The 17,223-nt window shown below is 46.3% G+C and overlaps 1 protein-coding gene across 13 annotated transcripts in view; it reads right to left on the reverse strand.

The window, feature by feature from the left end:
- Window positions 1–17,223, reverse strand: part of CADPS (calcium dependent secretion activator) — a 455,401-nt gene that overhangs the window by 54,902 nt on the left and 383,276 nt on the right. For all 13 annotated transcript variants that reach the window (XM_070390909.1, XM_070390912.1, XM_070390905.1 and 10 more), the window contains 2 exons: window positions 15,720–15,794; window positions 14,758–14,841 (listed from right to left, as the gene is read on the reverse strand). In XM_070390909.1, coding sequence (XP_070247010.1) covers window positions 14,758–14,841; window positions 15,720–15,794 — 159 coding nt within the window. The remainder of the gene's footprint in view (window positions 1–14,757; window positions 14,842–15,719; window positions 15,795–17,223) is intronic.

The following is a 17,223-nucleotide window of genomic DNA, read 5'->3' on the forward strand; positions in this document are numbered from 1 at the left end:
ATGACAAATCTCAGTGGGGAGGGAGGTAGAGGAGATGGGAAGAGATTAACTATAAAACATATATGCATATATGCATAACCCATGGACACAGTAATAGTGTGGGGAAGGCCTGGGGTGGGGTTGGGGCTGGATGGAGGAGGGTAAAGGTGGAGGAAATGGGAGACATATGTAATACTGTCAACAAGAAATAAATTTTAAAAAAACACACCATTAATGAGCAACCTGATTTTCACCTGATCTTTAATGATTTTATTGAGCACATGCGTGTGGGGTACTGTGCGAGGCACCTTCTGTAAAATTAACTCAATCATCACTGAGCATTAGAAGACTCAATTCACCATCCCTGCCCCACAGATGAGGATGTTGAGGCTCAGAGAGGTTAACCAGTAAGTGGTGAAGTGGAATACACGCCCAGGTCTGGTTATAATGTGCAGAGTCCTTTCACTACCTCAAGTTGTTGATGTTCTGAAAATGAAATTCTAAATCTATTTCTTACCTACCAGGCACCTGGGATCGGGGAGAAGGGGCTTGCTTTGTGGGACATACAGGGGGCTTTGGATCAGCCAGTACTTGGTTTTCATTACGTGCCATCACTTACTAGTTGAATGAGCTTGGGAAGCATTATGTAATTTCCTACGGCTTCTATAATCTCATCTTCAAACTGAGATAGTATGATAGTATCTTCTTCAGAGGTTTCTTGTGAGGCCAAACGGATTGACATCATGTAAAGTGCTCAACACAATGCCTGGTACACAGTAAGAGCTCAAGAAGCATCGGCTAATAGTATTACTAGTGTTTAACTCACTTGTGGTTCCCTGGGCGTTGATTGCCAAGTGTGCTCCCCTCTATCCTTAACCAACTAGAACAAGGGTCAGCCAACGATGGCCCATGGGCCAAAGCCAGCCTGCTGCCTGTTATCATATGACCCACAAGCTACAAATGGCCTCTACATTTTTCAAATGGTTGAAAGAAAATCCACAGAAGAACACTACATGTGAAAATTACAGGATATTGACATTTCAGTGACACAGCCATGCCCGTTCACCTACATCTTGTGTATAGTTGCTTTCATGCTACCAGGGCAGAGGTTGAGTGTCTGGGGCAGAGACCTTGGAGCTTCTAAAGCCAGAATATTTCTTGTCTGGTCCTTTCCAGTAGAACCTTTCTGACTTCTGGATAGAACATGATTCAAGTGGGAGACGCGAGGTGTGGGAAGAATCACAAAATGTACATTTCTGATCCTAATTCACTAGTTGACTGACCTCTGCTACTTGCCCAACCCGTTGGCCTCACGTCTTTATCTGGTGTAATAGGGTGCTGGGGTGATGGTTTTCCTGAATTCCTTCTGGAACTAAAACGAAAAAATGCCTGTGACTGTTGGCTGGTGTGCGAGGTAGGTTCTGGTTAGAACGTGGAATAGGAAGCACTTCCCACCTTGGCAGGGTTATCCATACTCTAGCAGGAAAGCAAAGGCTGCTACTATTTTAGCATGAATAAGAGCTCTGGAAAGGGGGCTTTGGGAAAAACTATAGTAACAGGGAAAAGGGAAAAAACATTCGAGATAAATAAAGACCATTCACACAGGTACAGGCAGTGTAGCGTGGCCAGTGGGTAGACTTGGCAAAGACATGAAAGGACTACAATAGGCAGCATGTGCTGGTGGTTACTCGGTGCCAGCGCTGTTTTCGGTGTTTCTCACGAGCCACCTCATTTCATATTCCAGCTCCCCTTGGTTGCTGCCTCCTCATCTGTACCTCCTTGAGCTGTTGTAAAAATTAACGAGGAGGATACATGCACAGGGACATAATAAAGGGACATGGCAAACCCTCGGTGCGTGCGAGCCACTAGATGACTCTTGTTGGCATCACCAGGCCAAAGAACAGCTTCCTGTGGCTGGGCTCCTGCCTCTCTGCTGCTTGCCCATCTCCCCCTCAGCCTCCAGTTTATGTTCTCCTTCTGTGGCAGAAATGGGGTGGGCAGGGTTTACATCTAAACGCACGGTAAGCATCGTGTGGGCCAATAACATGGAAGATCCGTGACCACACCATTGGAAATGGATGTTCCTAAAACAGGGAGTTTCCGGTGGGGATTGGAGGCAGTAGAGGGAAGTGGTTTAGAGCACAGACTCTGGCATTGGATCACCTGGCACCAGATTCTAGCTCTACCACGTACCAGGCACATTATTTAACTTCTCCGCGCCTCACTTTCCTCATCTGCAAAATGGGAGGAATAGGACTCCCCATGAAGCTGTGCAGTTGTTAACTGAGTTCCTAGAACAGGTTTCAGGGCACAGTAAGGACTTTCCAGGTGTCAGTGATGACTATCATTTCTGCTGGAAATTCAGGCTGTTCCAGGTAATCAGGTTTCCGTAGTAAACTTGGTCTGGCCTTGCACGATCCAAGAGCTACAGGGGGCTATGTGAATTTATGAATTTAAACAAAATACAGTGAAAAATTCAACTCTGTGGTGGTACTGGCCACATTTCAGGTACTCATGAGCCACATGGGGCGGTGGCTATTGCAATGAACAGTTCAGCTATAGAATATCTCCATTATTGCAGAAAGCCCTATTGAACTGTGCTGGTCTAGACGTAAGAGATGTTCATCAATCAATACACACGAATCCATTTTTAGTGACAGAATGAAGAGATGGTCATTCAGTTCCCATTTTAGACCCAGAGAGCAACTGGAGGAGAAAGCAGGGGAAGGAAAGGGCGTGGGTGTCCACAGCTTCATCTTGTGGGTGAAATGAGGACTAAAGGTGGATGGGAATTATTTAACGTTGTAAAGAGAAGAACAATGCTACCCCATGTAACAGGAGGAGGAGAAGGGGAAGATGGTGAAGTGGGCTAAAGCTCTGTGACATTGAGGGTCAGCCTGTAGATCCATCAACATAAGGACAGTACCTAGAGCAACGACGATAAACACAAAATAGTTTCACAGGTCCCTCCTGGGGTAAGGGATGAAGGGTGGAGAGTGGTAGGACAGAGGGATGTCATCTTTAAAAAAACTGTTATCACAAATGCCTCTGTCCTATTTCATTTTTTTAGCCATGTCAGACTCTATATTCTTTCATTAAAGTTTGTTGAGAAAAGAACAAAACAAGTGATAGAATGTTTAACACTCAGGGAAGGGCATCCTGCAGGAAGGCCTCCAGGCTGTCTGCTGGGCTGAAGTCATGATTCTGAGATGTGTCTTCTGCCAAGGCACAAGCGAAGCCCAGCAGACACCTCCCTCGGTACATAATCTGGATGCTCAAGTGCATCTCGGGAGGAAGAATGCATTGCGAGTGCCAACCGAGGGACCGACTGCTTGGGGAAGACAGAATGTGCCAGTGGGTGGATGTACTGGGACTGTGCGTGCGGGTGAGCAGTTGAGCAAACCTCAGGGGCTCCTGCTTGGGGCCAAGTGACAGTGACAGTGGGAGCCCTGTCCCACACTGTCTGAGACTGCAGAAAACACAGCCCCGGAAGCATATCTGGAGTCCCAGGCGGTGGGATGAATTCTCCGAGCTCTGTCACTGGAGGGGTGGACCCGTCCTCAGAGCTGGCGGAAGACCAACGGCATTTCCACCACCTGGGAAGCCTGTGCCCACGACGCACCCTGGACGTGCTACATGAACACGCAGCTCCCTGGGTTTTCCTTTTCAGAAGGGCCAGGTGTGGGAACTGTGACACCCAACATTTTTTATGGGCAGATCATCAGGTGGCCATTGCTGAGAAACATGATCACTGGCTTTCAAACTCAGATTCATATTTGAAAGATAAGAGTTAAGCATTGGGATGTTTTAAAATAAGGTTTCCCTGAGTTGTCAGTGTTAAATGGGATGAGTGTTAAATTTTTTTTTTTTCAGATACTAGGGAGTATTGGATGCCAAGTCTGGACTTTCAACTGTTGTCTATGTGACTCTGAGGAAAGCATTTTTTTTTTTTTGGCTTTCTCATAGACAACACAGAAATACTTAATAGTGATACATAGTCACATACAAAAATACAGATGTATTTGCCAGTGATTGAATGCCTGATTTACCCCATCTTACTCAATTCTTCTAAGAACTTGCCATCTCATTTTGCAAATGAAGGAACTGTGGCTCAGAGAGCTTAAGGAGTTTTCCCCAGGGAACACAGCTACAAGGTGGTAGAGCTGGAACTTGAACCCAAGTGGGTCTGACTTTAAAGGACCTGCTACTACATTATGCTGCTCCCTCTGCTGCCCTACCCTTTTCACAAGAGAGTTCACCAAAGTCTGAAGATGACTTTGGAAGTACTTTGAAAACCAAAAAGTGTTATAGTGATGAGGATACACACTTACGATCACAAGTAAGACCTCATTGATAACTACTGATGCAACCACCATGGATATTCTGCAGTGGCCCCTGCGACCCCTGAGAGCTCCGGAGGGGCCAGCAGGAGGAGGAGAGGGCCCAGCTTTCCTGGAAAGCGTCCTTAGGCGAGAACACGGAAACCCTGAGTTGCAGGGCTGCTGGGCTGATTGCGAGGCTTCTGTGCATGTTCATAAATATTGATCGTGATTAAACTATTATCATAGTGATGAGGGTAATGATGCCTCCTACAGCCCTTCCCACCACTCCACTCAGAGTCCCCACCTTCCTTTAAACAAAGAGCTGCTGGCACTGCTGGGGCGCGGGGCCAGAGGCAGGGAAATGATCTCTATTAAACAAAGGCATTCTGTTCCACGCACCGAGTAGGAGCTGCCGCCTCATTAACCAGGAGAATTGTTCGCGTCTCCTGTTGCTCAGGGTACTGTGTTCCGAGACTGGGTCCAGGAAGTGTATGTTCTCATCTCTCTTCCCCCCCGGGGCTTCCGAACAGATGCCCGATTGAAGTAGACCGTTTTCCTTCCAGTTTCCCTTGCCTCTGTCCCAACCCTCCCTTCCCTGAAAGGATTTCTGCAAGGCTCGCGGCTCCTTCAAACCCACCCTGTGGATGCCGCTAAGACTTAACAATGGCTGCATGCTTACTACCTGCTTGGCACAAGGCTAAGCCATTGGTAAGTAATTCGCCCTCACTACGGGGGGCATGATGAGGATCATTACAGATGAGGAAACTGAGGCTCAGCGAGGCACAGCGCCTTCCTAAAAGACCCACAGCTGGTGCATCCGAGAGCTGCCTGGAAACATGGGTCTGTTGGCTTCAGGTTTGCCCTCTTACTGGCACTGTCCTGCCTTTTTACTCATCTACGTGGCAAACACTCCTTTTAGAAGAAACTCAATGTACAGATGGGGAGTTTTAATTTTGTAAAATCTCTAAGCAGGTGGGAAGGCTTGTTCTTATTTGATTATAAGTGGGGGCCTCTGCCCACTCTGGCACTTTCAGGTTTTGCTTTGCCTTTTGAACATCTCTCAACACGAAGGAGCCCATAGAACGCAAGCTCCAGAGCGTAAGGGCCAGATGTCACTTGTGTGCCTGGCTCCGCATGGCCGTGGTGCCGGGCGAGTGAGGGCTGTGTCGTCGTTACTGAACAGTGATGTCTCTGCACAGGGATCACCTGTCACCGTGATGCCCTGCCCTTCCCCGCTTGGCTGCCTCAGTGTGAACTTGAGGGTATAACTAGTTTAATCCCTGCTGCCAGCAACTTCTTGTCCTTTATTGTCAGCCTAGGTCCGTGGTTGGCAAACTGCGGCTCACAAGCCACATGCAGCTCTTTGGCCCCTTGAGTGTGGCTCTTCCACAAAATACCATGTGCGGGTGCGCACGTACAGTGCGATTGAAACTTTGTAGCCCATGCGCAGAAGTTGGTATTTTTGTGGAAGAGCCACACTCAAGGGGCTAAAGAGCCGCATGTGGCTGGAGAGCCACAGTTTGCCGACCACTGGCCTAGGTAATCTACACAGTGGAGTGTTTTTACTTCTTTCCCCCTCTCAGCTCAGATCGAGTGGGGAAAACAAACACATGGAAGAGATAGCAGGTCTGGGTTCTGTGCCTGAGCTAGATGTTCAAGCCATTGTCCTTCTCTGGTCTCAGTTTACATGACTGGAAAATGGGGTGGTTAGAATGTATCACAGCTTCCCAAGTCTCTGGCACCCACGCCACCTTTCTGATTTTCGCTGTTGCCTGTATGCCATCTATACTATATTTACTCATTTTCTTAATATTCTTCTTTAAATTGGTTCAATTTAAAAATACTTAATTATAAAAGAAAATGTTGTATCACTGCCACACATGAAAATCACTATCACTTTCAATAAAAGAAAGTAAAATAAACACAATATAAGTAAAATAAAGTTATTACATTCTAAGTAGACAAGGTTGCCTGATAAGAATGTGGAGCCCAAGGCCTATGCTCTTTCTCTCTCTCTTTCTCTCTCCCTCTCTTTCTTTCTCTCTTTCTCTCTCTCTTACACATGAAGACTTGACATATTAGAAAAGTGAAAGAGACAAATAAGCACCCAATGGAAACTTTCTTTGTAATGTAAGGATAAGAATAAAAATAAAGTTATAAAGGGAATAACCCTCTCACAGTGTGATTGGAGTTATTTAATGCTGAGTTTTTGTGGCATCTGATATCTTCCCAGGTGCCAGGTGGTACCTACCTTATGCTTGGAAAACACTCAGTGACGTACTAATGAAAAGGTTCTGGAGAAGGAAAAGAAAGGAGAAGAAGAGGGGAAGAGATGTCCTCCTTGGCTGGTAGTGTTTGCCTATTCACTGGTGCAAATAGTCCATTTCAAGCTACCAATGTGACATCACTAACTGGGGAGACGGGGAGGTGTGGAGAACTGACTCTCCACAGTAGTCGGAAGTGAGCGCACAGCCCTCCAGAGCATCACTGGAAACACTGGGCCACAAAAATCTCAAGTCACTCCTGTGCATGCACTTTAGACAGTAACTTTCAGGTAACAAAGATAGGGCCTTTTCTTTTTTATATCTTTCCATATCTACAACTCTAGCTCAATAATGTACATACAGGACTCATTTAAAACATGGTGGCTGACTGAGTAACACATTCTTATACTTAGTACTTGGTGACATAACCAGAGTAATAACCACAATAAAAGCCATACCTAACACGTAGTGAATGCTTACCCCATTCCAGGTATATAACTCTAACAAGACCATATCATATAGGTCATATTATTATTCCCATTGTATAGGTCAGTAAACTGAGGTCAGCAGTTAATTAATATGTTCAAGGTTATACTCTAATAAGGGCAGAACTGAACAAATTAGTACATTGAGATAAATATGATCCAAAATATGCTTGGAGAACGGGTTAAGGAATTCTGGTTAAGTAAATATTTGGGATAATAGAGAGGTAATCTAGAGACCATGTATGACCGAAAAGTTCTTGAAGAATTAAAATAAAACACTAAATGCTAAAAATACACTATGCTTAATGGAAGATACCTTAGATGAATCAAAGTTTTGAGTGTCAGAATGTGCTGAAATAGAAGTTATAAGAGAGTTTTGGATGGTCCTATTATAGATAATAATTTGGGTTGCTTAGGAGGAATGATTGCAATGCTAAGGAGTGAACAGGTGAGAAAACTGTTGGTTAAAGTCACGAGGGCCATTTAACCCTTCTTACAGGTTTAAGTGGAAGGTACGGTTACAATGGCTATTTGTAGGGCACGGCGCTTTTTTGGTCCATGTGAACAACATGTCAGGTACCATGCAAGGCCTACCGCTCACTTTATTTCTATTTGTCCCATCAGCTCTCTGAAGTAGGCACCAGCATTCCCACTCTTCAGATGAAGAAACCGAGACTCACAAATGGTCAATTACTTGCCCACATTTCTCTTAGTCTGCGCTTCACAGTCACATGGCTCCCTCTGACTTTCTGGTGATGAGCTTCTCACTGCCTGGGCTGAGAGGTCAGGTCAAAATCTCTAACTTTTTACTTCAGAACAATTATTTCATATTTGAAGCCACATGCGTATTCATGAGGTACTTCTTCCATAGCTGACATTTCTGTGACCTGGTTGCTTGCACCTCCTAGTCTGAAGAAAATACTGTGTTTGTCTTATGTTCACTTTGAGTGATAAACATCTGTCTACCAAAGAATATTAAGGGAAATGGTTAACTTTGGATCCTTATTTTTTCCTTCTGAAAGCTTCCCAAGGGTTACTTTGGACAGCAGGTATGTTAATTGTCAACTGTGTTTTCAAGGCATGACATGGAAATGAGGATGATGTCCTACTAGGTGACAAAATTATCTGTCATAGACCCCAAAGTCGATGTCAAATCCTGAAACGTTGGGGAGTGGCTGATGAAAGAAGTTGGGAGGATCAGTGCTTTACAGTCTGGCACAGATCTTTGTTGGTCTATGTGGACAAAATACATTAGACAAAATAGCTTTGCCTTCCAATGGTGGCTCAAGGCTTCAAAATCAGAGAAGACCATAGACCCAACACCAACTTATAACAGGTAGCCTGTCTCTCTGTGACCTCTCTTAGCTTCTCCAACAGAATCAATTTTGATAATGGCTCTGTGTAAACCCTTAAATTCCATCATCAGGGGCAAGCTCCTTTATGATCAGTCTCCTGACTAGCTCTGTAACCCCATCCCTGTCCTTTTTTCCTTTGATTTGACCTTTCCCCAAATAACAATGAACTTCCAGTCCTCAGAATGTACTTCACCTTCTCTTTCTTCTTTAAGTCTTTGTACCTTGGAAACCTCTTTGTTCTCTTCTTCACTAGGTGGAATTTTTCTTATGTATTAGATCTTAGCTCAAATGTCAGTCAGTTTCTTCATGGTTTCCCACATGAGGTTGGGTCCCTTTTGGATATGGTCCCATTGCATTGGCTCCTTCTTTGAATAATTGCCATGCTTGTAAACTACTTGTTGAGAATAGATCTCCCTCATGGAATATACAATAAAAAACACTGTCCCTCATCCATTGCTAAGCCCCCAGTGCCTAGCACAAAATAGACACTCAATAAACATGTATTGAATGAATAATTAACATGAAACTAAGGATTATCTGGAAAGCCACAAAGGAAGTAGGAAATTTTGAATGTCTATTCCTTCAGTGTTATTGCAAACTGACTAGCTGGTTGCTAAATTATTCATAATTTTTTTCTGGTCAGATATGAAAAATGATGACTCTTTCTTTTAAGAATGATATCAATTTGTCTCCTGGAAGAGTCGCTAACTGACTTCATTTATGGGTGTCTGGGTTTCTATGGGAATAACATTCTGATGATAATACAGGAGACTCTACGGTGGAGTCTTAGTAGCTGTGTGACTTTGCATACCTTCTTCAACTTCCCTCATCTGTAAAATGGGGATAATAGTTGTGTCTACTGCATCAGGTGAATGTGAGGATCCAATGAGAAAGTAAGTCACTTAGCACAGTGCCTGTCACAGAGTATGTGTTCAATAAACATCAGCTATTACGACCACAGCTTTATCTCCACTCTGAAATATAGAGACCAACAGATTGGCATCTCCAGGAATTCAGCATCTGATCGCTCTGAGGGTGGCCCAAGACCTCTCTGTCTGCACCACCATCACCAGCCCACAGTGCAAACAGCCATCTCTCCCAGGCAGGGAATCCCCCAAACCCAAAGCAAAAGTGGAATGCCATCGACGACAACACTAACAAACTACTGTGAACACTCACCCACACTAAAATCTGAACTGCTTCCCAACCAAAATATTCTGTAGACAGAAGCGCATTTCCTTGGTCCAGTTCTGGCTTTGACCAGGTGGCAGTCTTGTTCTGTGGTGTGACATCGAGACGCCTGCACAGAAGCAGTCCAGGCTGCTGGTGGATCTATGCTAACCCCAGCCCTTTGTGGATTTCTATAGCAAGAAGAAGCACGTCTACTTTGTTTTGTTTTAAGTGGCAAAAAAATGCTTGAAAAAGGGATAAAGTATGAATGAGGGTAAGTTGAGACCTAGCAGATTGGACATATAATGGGGTTTGGGTCCCTGACAACCCTAAAGTGGACGTTCTGGATCCTGTCCCAAGGGGCTTCCATGTTATGGTATGACCACCTCAAATGAATTTGGTGGATGGGGGATCTTGGGTGAACTCTAGGGGGCTTCAGAGGAGTTGATGTAATTGTTCTGTTGGAGCGAGGGCTCCTCCCACATCTTCACTCCTCCTTGGAGGCTGCAGTGTTGGGAGGAAGGGCAGATGCCAGTCAAGCTGGAGGGCTTCCCCTCTCTGAGCCTCAGTTTGATCCTCTGTGGAAGACTGTTCTAGAATGGCATTGTTCAGGGGATTCACGAGGAAAATCTATTGAAAGCATCTAGCCCTGTGCCAGGCACTTAGCAAGTGTTTAAGCTCTCGTAGCTATTTCAGACTCGAATTCATCTCATACCACTGGCGTCACAGTACACGGAAAGGAATGAAAAGCCCAGCCTGGGTCTCCTAGCCCAGGTCACAGAGCTCCCTGGTGAGGGTGGAGCTGGGGTTCCCAGGCCTCCCCACTCGGGCTTGTTACTGTGCCCACTGACTGTCAGGACTCATTCGTGCAGCCAGCTCCTCGGGCATCACAGCTCCCCGCCTTCCACCTTGGCCCACCTCCATCTGCTCAACCCCAAATCCTGTTTCTCTTACCGCCATAGTATCTAGAAAAATCCCGCCTGCCTCCCTGCCTCGAAGCCATCACAGGCATTCTGTCCAGAAGATTCTCCTCTTCTTTACCCAAGGCTGCCCCTTTTCCACAGCTGCCCTATACCTTTCAGCTCAGTGCCCGCGTCCACCACCATCCTAGCTGAATTGCCACCATCCCCGACCTTCCGTCTCTTTCTCCCTCTCTTTCCAGTATGTGGTGTCGGCACTTTCCCTATTCTACAGTTTCCTTTCCTTTCTTACTGTCTGTTTCCTTTCCCGACTGTAAGCTCCAGAAGGACAGAGAACATGTGACCCCGGCTCCTGGCACGATGCCTGGCGCAGAGGTGCTCAGTCAACATGCCGGGTGGGTGAACAAGTGAATGAATGAACGAATGACCGAGCGAACCAGCATATTCGCTAAGGCCTGGAGACGCCCTGCAACGGACGTGAACTCGCTGGGAGAGGGCCCCTGGCACCTGCTCGTCCTCCTTGCTGGCCTCCTAAAAGAACAGCGTGAAGCTACCTACAGGCAGGACTCCTGCCGGCAGGCAGCCCACACAAAAGCACATCTTGCAGGCAGGGGAAATGGGCGGATAGTTGCTAATTGCGACTTCCAACTGGGCTGATCTTTCCCAAGTTCCAAAGGCGCCTGCCTCCCTAAATGCCGGGCTGCTGCCGCTGCCGAGGGAGCCGGGCGGGAGGAGGGGCGGGCGCCTGGGCGCGGGGCTGGCACCAGAAGCCCCATCTCCTCCCCTCCTCCCCCCAGCTCTTCTCCAAGAGAGGAAGCAATGCAGATGGAGATGAGAAATAAATATTCCTGCCTGCTCTGTGCCACTGCAGTTTCCAAAATGTCTGGCTTGGACCACGAAACCAAGCCCAGGAAAGGAGGCGCTCGGCGGGAGAAAGAGGGGGAAAGGGTGGCATATTTGTCGATACTTGTCAGCTTTCTTGGGGGCAGAGCACATGGCTCATCCTTGGCAGCCCCGCTGGGTGGGGACGTGGTAAGTGCGCAGTAATACTTGCAGAGCGGATCCGAAGTGGGAGCCAGGGAGGGGGTCCTGCCAGGGTGGCACCCTATGGCTCCGCCTTTGTCCGGGGCCCAGGACTCCTGGTTCTCTGGGCCTTGATGGCTCCTCCCACGACACCCGTTGCCCTGCTCCCTGTCCCCTGCACTCCTCCTCCCGGTAATCAGCGCGGCTGGGCTGCAGGCAGGCTCCAGGGGCCTCTCAGATTTGGGCAGGAGCTCAGAATCCACGCGCGGAGATGTTCCTGCCGCCTCTCAGCACAGCTCGGTCTCCAACATGGGAATCCACAGAAGATGAGAACACGCGCTGCGAACGATAAGTGGGTGCCTCTGGCCTGGGGGTGGCCACGTGTGTGGGAGAAGAGTCACCGAGGAAGGGCAGGTACAGCCAGCACAGGCAGGGAGGGTCCTGCAGTGGCGGGGCCTCCAGGAGGCAGGCCGTGTGGCTGCAACACGTCTCAGAAAAGGGAGAGGAGAGGGTGACGATTCCGGCTGGGACACTCCTGCAAGTTCTGCGAGGTCTTCTTTGTTTCAGACGCTCCCGTGAGAATCTCCCTGGTGCCAGGCCCTTGGCAGCACTGCCACGGGACCCCTTTTACTGGTCCTCCTGTGAAGGCCGTCATTCGGGAGGGGCCTCTGGTGGATGGGATGCTGCCCAGGAAGCCGTAGAGGAGCTTTCGGGGTCAAGGCCAATGCAGTCAAAACCTTTGCTCAAAATAAAGGCTCCGAGAAAGTGATGTCTTCCGTGGGAGTCAGGGGAACATCTTCCAGAAGTGCTGCCTTTCATTCTGCCTCTTTTCACCATTTCCATGACTTCACCGAGGCATGAAAGATTATCTACTATTTCCCACTCATGAGCCCTGAATCCTTCCTCATGCATCTTCCCCACTCAGTTTCCCATCTGCCTTCTAGTGCCAGGCAAGTGCCAGCTGAATCCCACTCTCTTCAGGAAGCTGTTCGGTGGTGGGGGGAAGCTGGCAGAAACCTGGGTTCCTGTTCCCATGCTGCCCATTGCTGTGTGACCTTAGACAAAGTACTCCCCCTCTCTGGGCCTTGGTTTCTTTGTTTGTCAAAGGAGTGGGTTGGGTAGGTTTTCTTTCAGCTGTGACACATTATGGGTAGTTCTACAGAGTGAAATCAGATACAATTCCTTTTGTCACCACTCTCTTCCTGTTGTGCCCAGATTTCAAGATTCCCAAGAAACCACATCAGGGAGCCAATTCGATGTAAAAGCATAAGAATCTGTATTCAAGCTAGCTTGGGCTCCCCATCCACCAGGCTCACCGACATCAAGGCAAACCAAATGGCTGAGCGAGCAAACCCCGCCTGAAGACCGGTTATATAGGGGGGGTTGGAGTAAGGGGAGGAGAAAGAACTGTGCTCTGCCGCCTGGGTGTGGCTAGCAGAGTAGGACGTAGCCCCTACCCTGGGGCAACCTAGCCCTCGCCCTTTCACTTCCCACCCCACCTTTGCCAATAAATTCCTGGGACTGGGGTCATCACGCTTTCTGGGATTGAGTTCAATTCTCACACCTCGGAAGGTCAGAGCTGCATATCAAATCAAGATGGGCATGCAGATGCGTGGATGCTGTCTAGAATTGTTTTAGATGTTCTCTGTCTACATTTCCTTTAATTCCCATGAAATCTAATGTATGGGTTAAGGAAAGACCAACGAAGGGCATGTTTAGAAAGAACTTGTGTGTGTGTATATGTCTGTGTTATATAACAAACATATTAGATATCTTTTATTAATAATAGTTGCTACTTTTTGAGACCTACTGTGTGCTAGGACTATGCTAAGCTCTTTCACTTACATTATTATCCTCAAAGAAGCTCATTGTGGAAGACGTTATTTACTCCCTACTTCCACACAATATTGGTATTAACTGCAATTAACACACACACACACACACACACACACACACAGAAAAATGATACAACAGCACACCTCCCTAAAATCAAAACCAAAACCAAAACCAAAACCAAAACCAAAACTAAAACAAACCCCAGGAGGATGAGGCTCAGGAAGGATGAGACACCTACTTAAGATCTCACAGCTGGTCGGTATTGGTAATGGGATTTGAACTCGATTTTGTTGGATTCCAAAGATGATGATGTGCTACCCTCCATCCCGTGCTGGGCCTTGCCTTGGCATTCAAGGCCCTTTTAGGAAATTCTTCATAAATGAAGTCTCTTTCAAAGACTCAAAGATAGTGGGTCCTAAATGGCCTTTCCTATGGCATTGTCAGAGGATAACAGCTGGTACCAGAGCCAGCAAGACCCCTGCCATCAGAGATGGCAAGGAGGCCTGCAGCTGCAGTGCCCGCCTAGCACAGCAAGGGAAGGACAACACACCCCGGAGCAGTCCACTTACAGCCACCCACCCCACTTACCTCCAGAGAATTAGGCTGGCCTCTGCCCACCACCTAACTAACTTCTATGGCCATGCCCGATTCTGGCACAGACTTAGAGCCTCTCAGATTTGTACAGATTCGATCATGTGTGCCAGGGGTGTAAACTCAAGTGTCCCCAAGCCCTGGCAGGTCTATGAACGAGCAGGACAGTCCGGAGGGGGCTCGAGGAAACTGGCGAAAACGGCTGGACTGTGAGACACTGTGACTGAGCCCTGCAGACGGCTGCTGTGCCCACAGACAGGCCTTCGTAAAGCTGCTGACTGTCACTTCATAGAGTCCTGGGATTCAGGCTTCTCTGTGAATTCTGATTTTTCAATGCGGGAAACTAATTCAGTTAAGGAAAGTGTACCCGACACGGCGAGGACCAAATAAAACATATTTCCAAGCTCTCTCTGACCCGTCAGTCTCCACTTGCAACCCCTAAAATTAATTCACAGACGAGGAAATGGTAGCTCAGAAACGGTAAGTGTTTTCACCTAAGAAGCTAAGGTGGGCTCAGTCCACCAACTCTCCTTGGATACAAATATATAGAGGCATACAAGTGTGCACATAGTGTATATTCACAAATGAAACAGAAGCAGTGTGGCGGCTGCTAGGAAGTGCCCTGCTCCTTCTCCCAGTGTTATCAGCAGACGCTGATGGGTGACCGAAATTAACACACACACATACAAATCCAAACCAAATGCCACAGCAGCACTCTCCTCATGTCAGCTTCTTGACGTTCACCAGCTCATTTTACCCAGCGGAAGCATTCCATATTTCCTTAAGAAAACGATGTAAACCTCTTTACTTACGGTGAATGACAAGAAAGAAGAAAACAAGGTCCCTTCGTCATATCTGGATAATTTTGCCAACACTCCTTCCAAGATAGTAACGAACTAGAAAAACCACAGAAGAAAAAAAAGAATTAGTGTTCCAGAGTAGAATTGCTCACGATAAAGAGCAACATTTCCAACCAGCACGGAGCCTCTGCTCACGTTCGCCTTCTATTATGTGATCGCAGCCTGCGGGGAGAGGAGTAGACGCCTCGACACAGAAATATTTGACTTATCCGGCTTTCTCTTCATTATTATGTGATTGCAAATAGAGAGTGCTCCAGAAGTGCAAAGTGACAAAATATTATTGCGTTGCATATAGCATGCGATAATATTAAATGCACTTTTCAAAATCCCAAACTGCGCAAAGCCGTCTTTATGTTACATATTAGCACTACATTTAATCCAATCTATTTTTATTTGTATTTTATCAGTAATTTGGGGGAAACAGAAGTTTAGCACTGGCAAATATAAATGTCTTCCCATTCAACATTACTTAGTTAAAATTCTAGAATTCATGAGGGTGACTGAAATAGCTTTATCTGACTTTTCTGCTTTATTATGACTCTCACTGCATGTGAAACTAGGGGGAAGGGGGTTCCTATGATGGCAGAATTCCTTATTACCGTTTAACTTTCTGTATTTAAAAACCTAACTTTGTCAATGCTGAAAAACAAAACAAACATTTCCTGCATAACCTAGTGCAGCGTTTGGGGACAAATTCTTATTAAGTTAACATATGCCACTTCATCGCTTCATCCTCACTCGGCTCGCAATCATCAGAAAAATCACTCGGCACTGCGGCTGGGTGAGGCGCAATCCTGTTTCCTGAGAAATATAAGTGCCCGGCTCAACTTTTTGACGTGTGACATTTTAATGGGAATGCAGACATAACAAAGCAATGCTCACAACGAAACATTTCACCTGAAACGGAAGATTACCTTTGCCACCAAGAGTGTTATCATTTCTTTAACAGTTTCTTCAATTAGTTCGTCTATTTTTGAATGGTATTGATGCTGAAGAACACAGAGAGACAAATATTAGCATGTTTGGGAGGTGATGGCATGGCATCCGTCGGTCATTTTTAGACAACGCAATTTATACCTAAAGCCTGGCCTGCCCACCCCGTCCCTCTCCACAGTCCTGGAAGCAGCTGCCAGATTCTGACCCTGTGTCTTTGATGAGGAGAGATTCGAAGCTCTTAAAAAAAATTACCAGGCACATTGCTCCTCACCCAAAGCGTTCAATTGCTTCGATATGTGAAGAGACACACAGGCATTTACAAAAGCTGGCATGGGTGGCTTCACAGCCCAGCAGCGTGTTGATCTGGGTCGTACAAAGCCTGATACCACAACAATTTAATACAGGGACGAAAATTATCTTTTGGAAACTGCTGGGAGCGGTGGCTTAGGAGTACACCCTTCCGAAGGGAATTTGACCAATACACTGCGTGGCTTTGCAAAAACTGTTCTAAGACCTTTGGCTCTTTGGGGTGAATGCCTCAGCGCCCCTCATTCCACCTCAGTATGTTGACTCAGTGCCCGGGCAGCGCCTCTTTCTCAACCCTGGTGGCTGCCACTCGTCTTCTCCATGATGGGCAAGCAGACCCAGGCTTAGAGCACTAATCAGTCTGCTACTAAGTTTTTCAAATTCTCTAACTGCTGCTGTCGGTTATTAAATTTAAATAGTAATGCAAAAACAAACCCCACACAAACAAAATCTGCTGCACATGCCAGGAGGAAAGAAAACGCGATTTCAACAGAAAGCACTGTATGCCAGCTCCTTGACATTTATTAGAGCATCTCAATATCCATTGAGTTATTCCACATTTCCTCAATGGAAAACAACAATGCCAAGCACGGCTCTCCGGAAAGAAAATGCACTTACCCACTCGTTAGCAAACTTTCAGAGGGAGGAGGAATTAGGAATCGAAAGAAAAGGGAACAATGCAAATGAAAATTAGGACAATAGGGCACATGAGAAAAGAAAAATTAAACAAACCATCCAGAAAGCTATGAAAACATGCAGAAATCATAAGCCATATTAATGTGGTTTGATATTCTGATAACTGGCGATCAGCAGTATTGAAAGGGAGCAAGGGGATGAGAATGAGGTTAATTCATTTCAAGTCATAGTGGGGTTTTATTTGCAACTGGAAGACCTAGACAAAACCCCAGTGCAAAGTTGGTTAGTTATGTTGCCTAAGAAAACATAGTTCGGTTTCTTCATCTGTAAACAATAACAACAACAAAAAACCCTAAAAAACACACACACAACAGATACTACTACTACCTAGGATCAATGGGACAGGGGAGAAGCCAGTATAAATTATTAATGATTTTGTAATGGGAATGAGGCACGCCCTGTGTAAAGATATTTAGCAGGTCTGTTTCATTATTACTATTTATTTATTTATTTATTTATCCTCACTCAAGGATATGTTTT

Source organism: Myotis yumanensis, unplaced genomic scaffold, assembly GCF_028538775.1.
Source record: "Myotis yumanensis isolate MYYU_CA2020_CCGP unplaced genomic scaffold, mMyoYum1.0.hap1 SCAF_14, whole genome shotgun sequence".
Classification (NCBI taxonomy): domain Eukaryota; kingdom Metazoa; phylum Chordata; class Mammalia; order Chiroptera; family Vespertilionidae; genus Myotis; species Myotis yumanensis.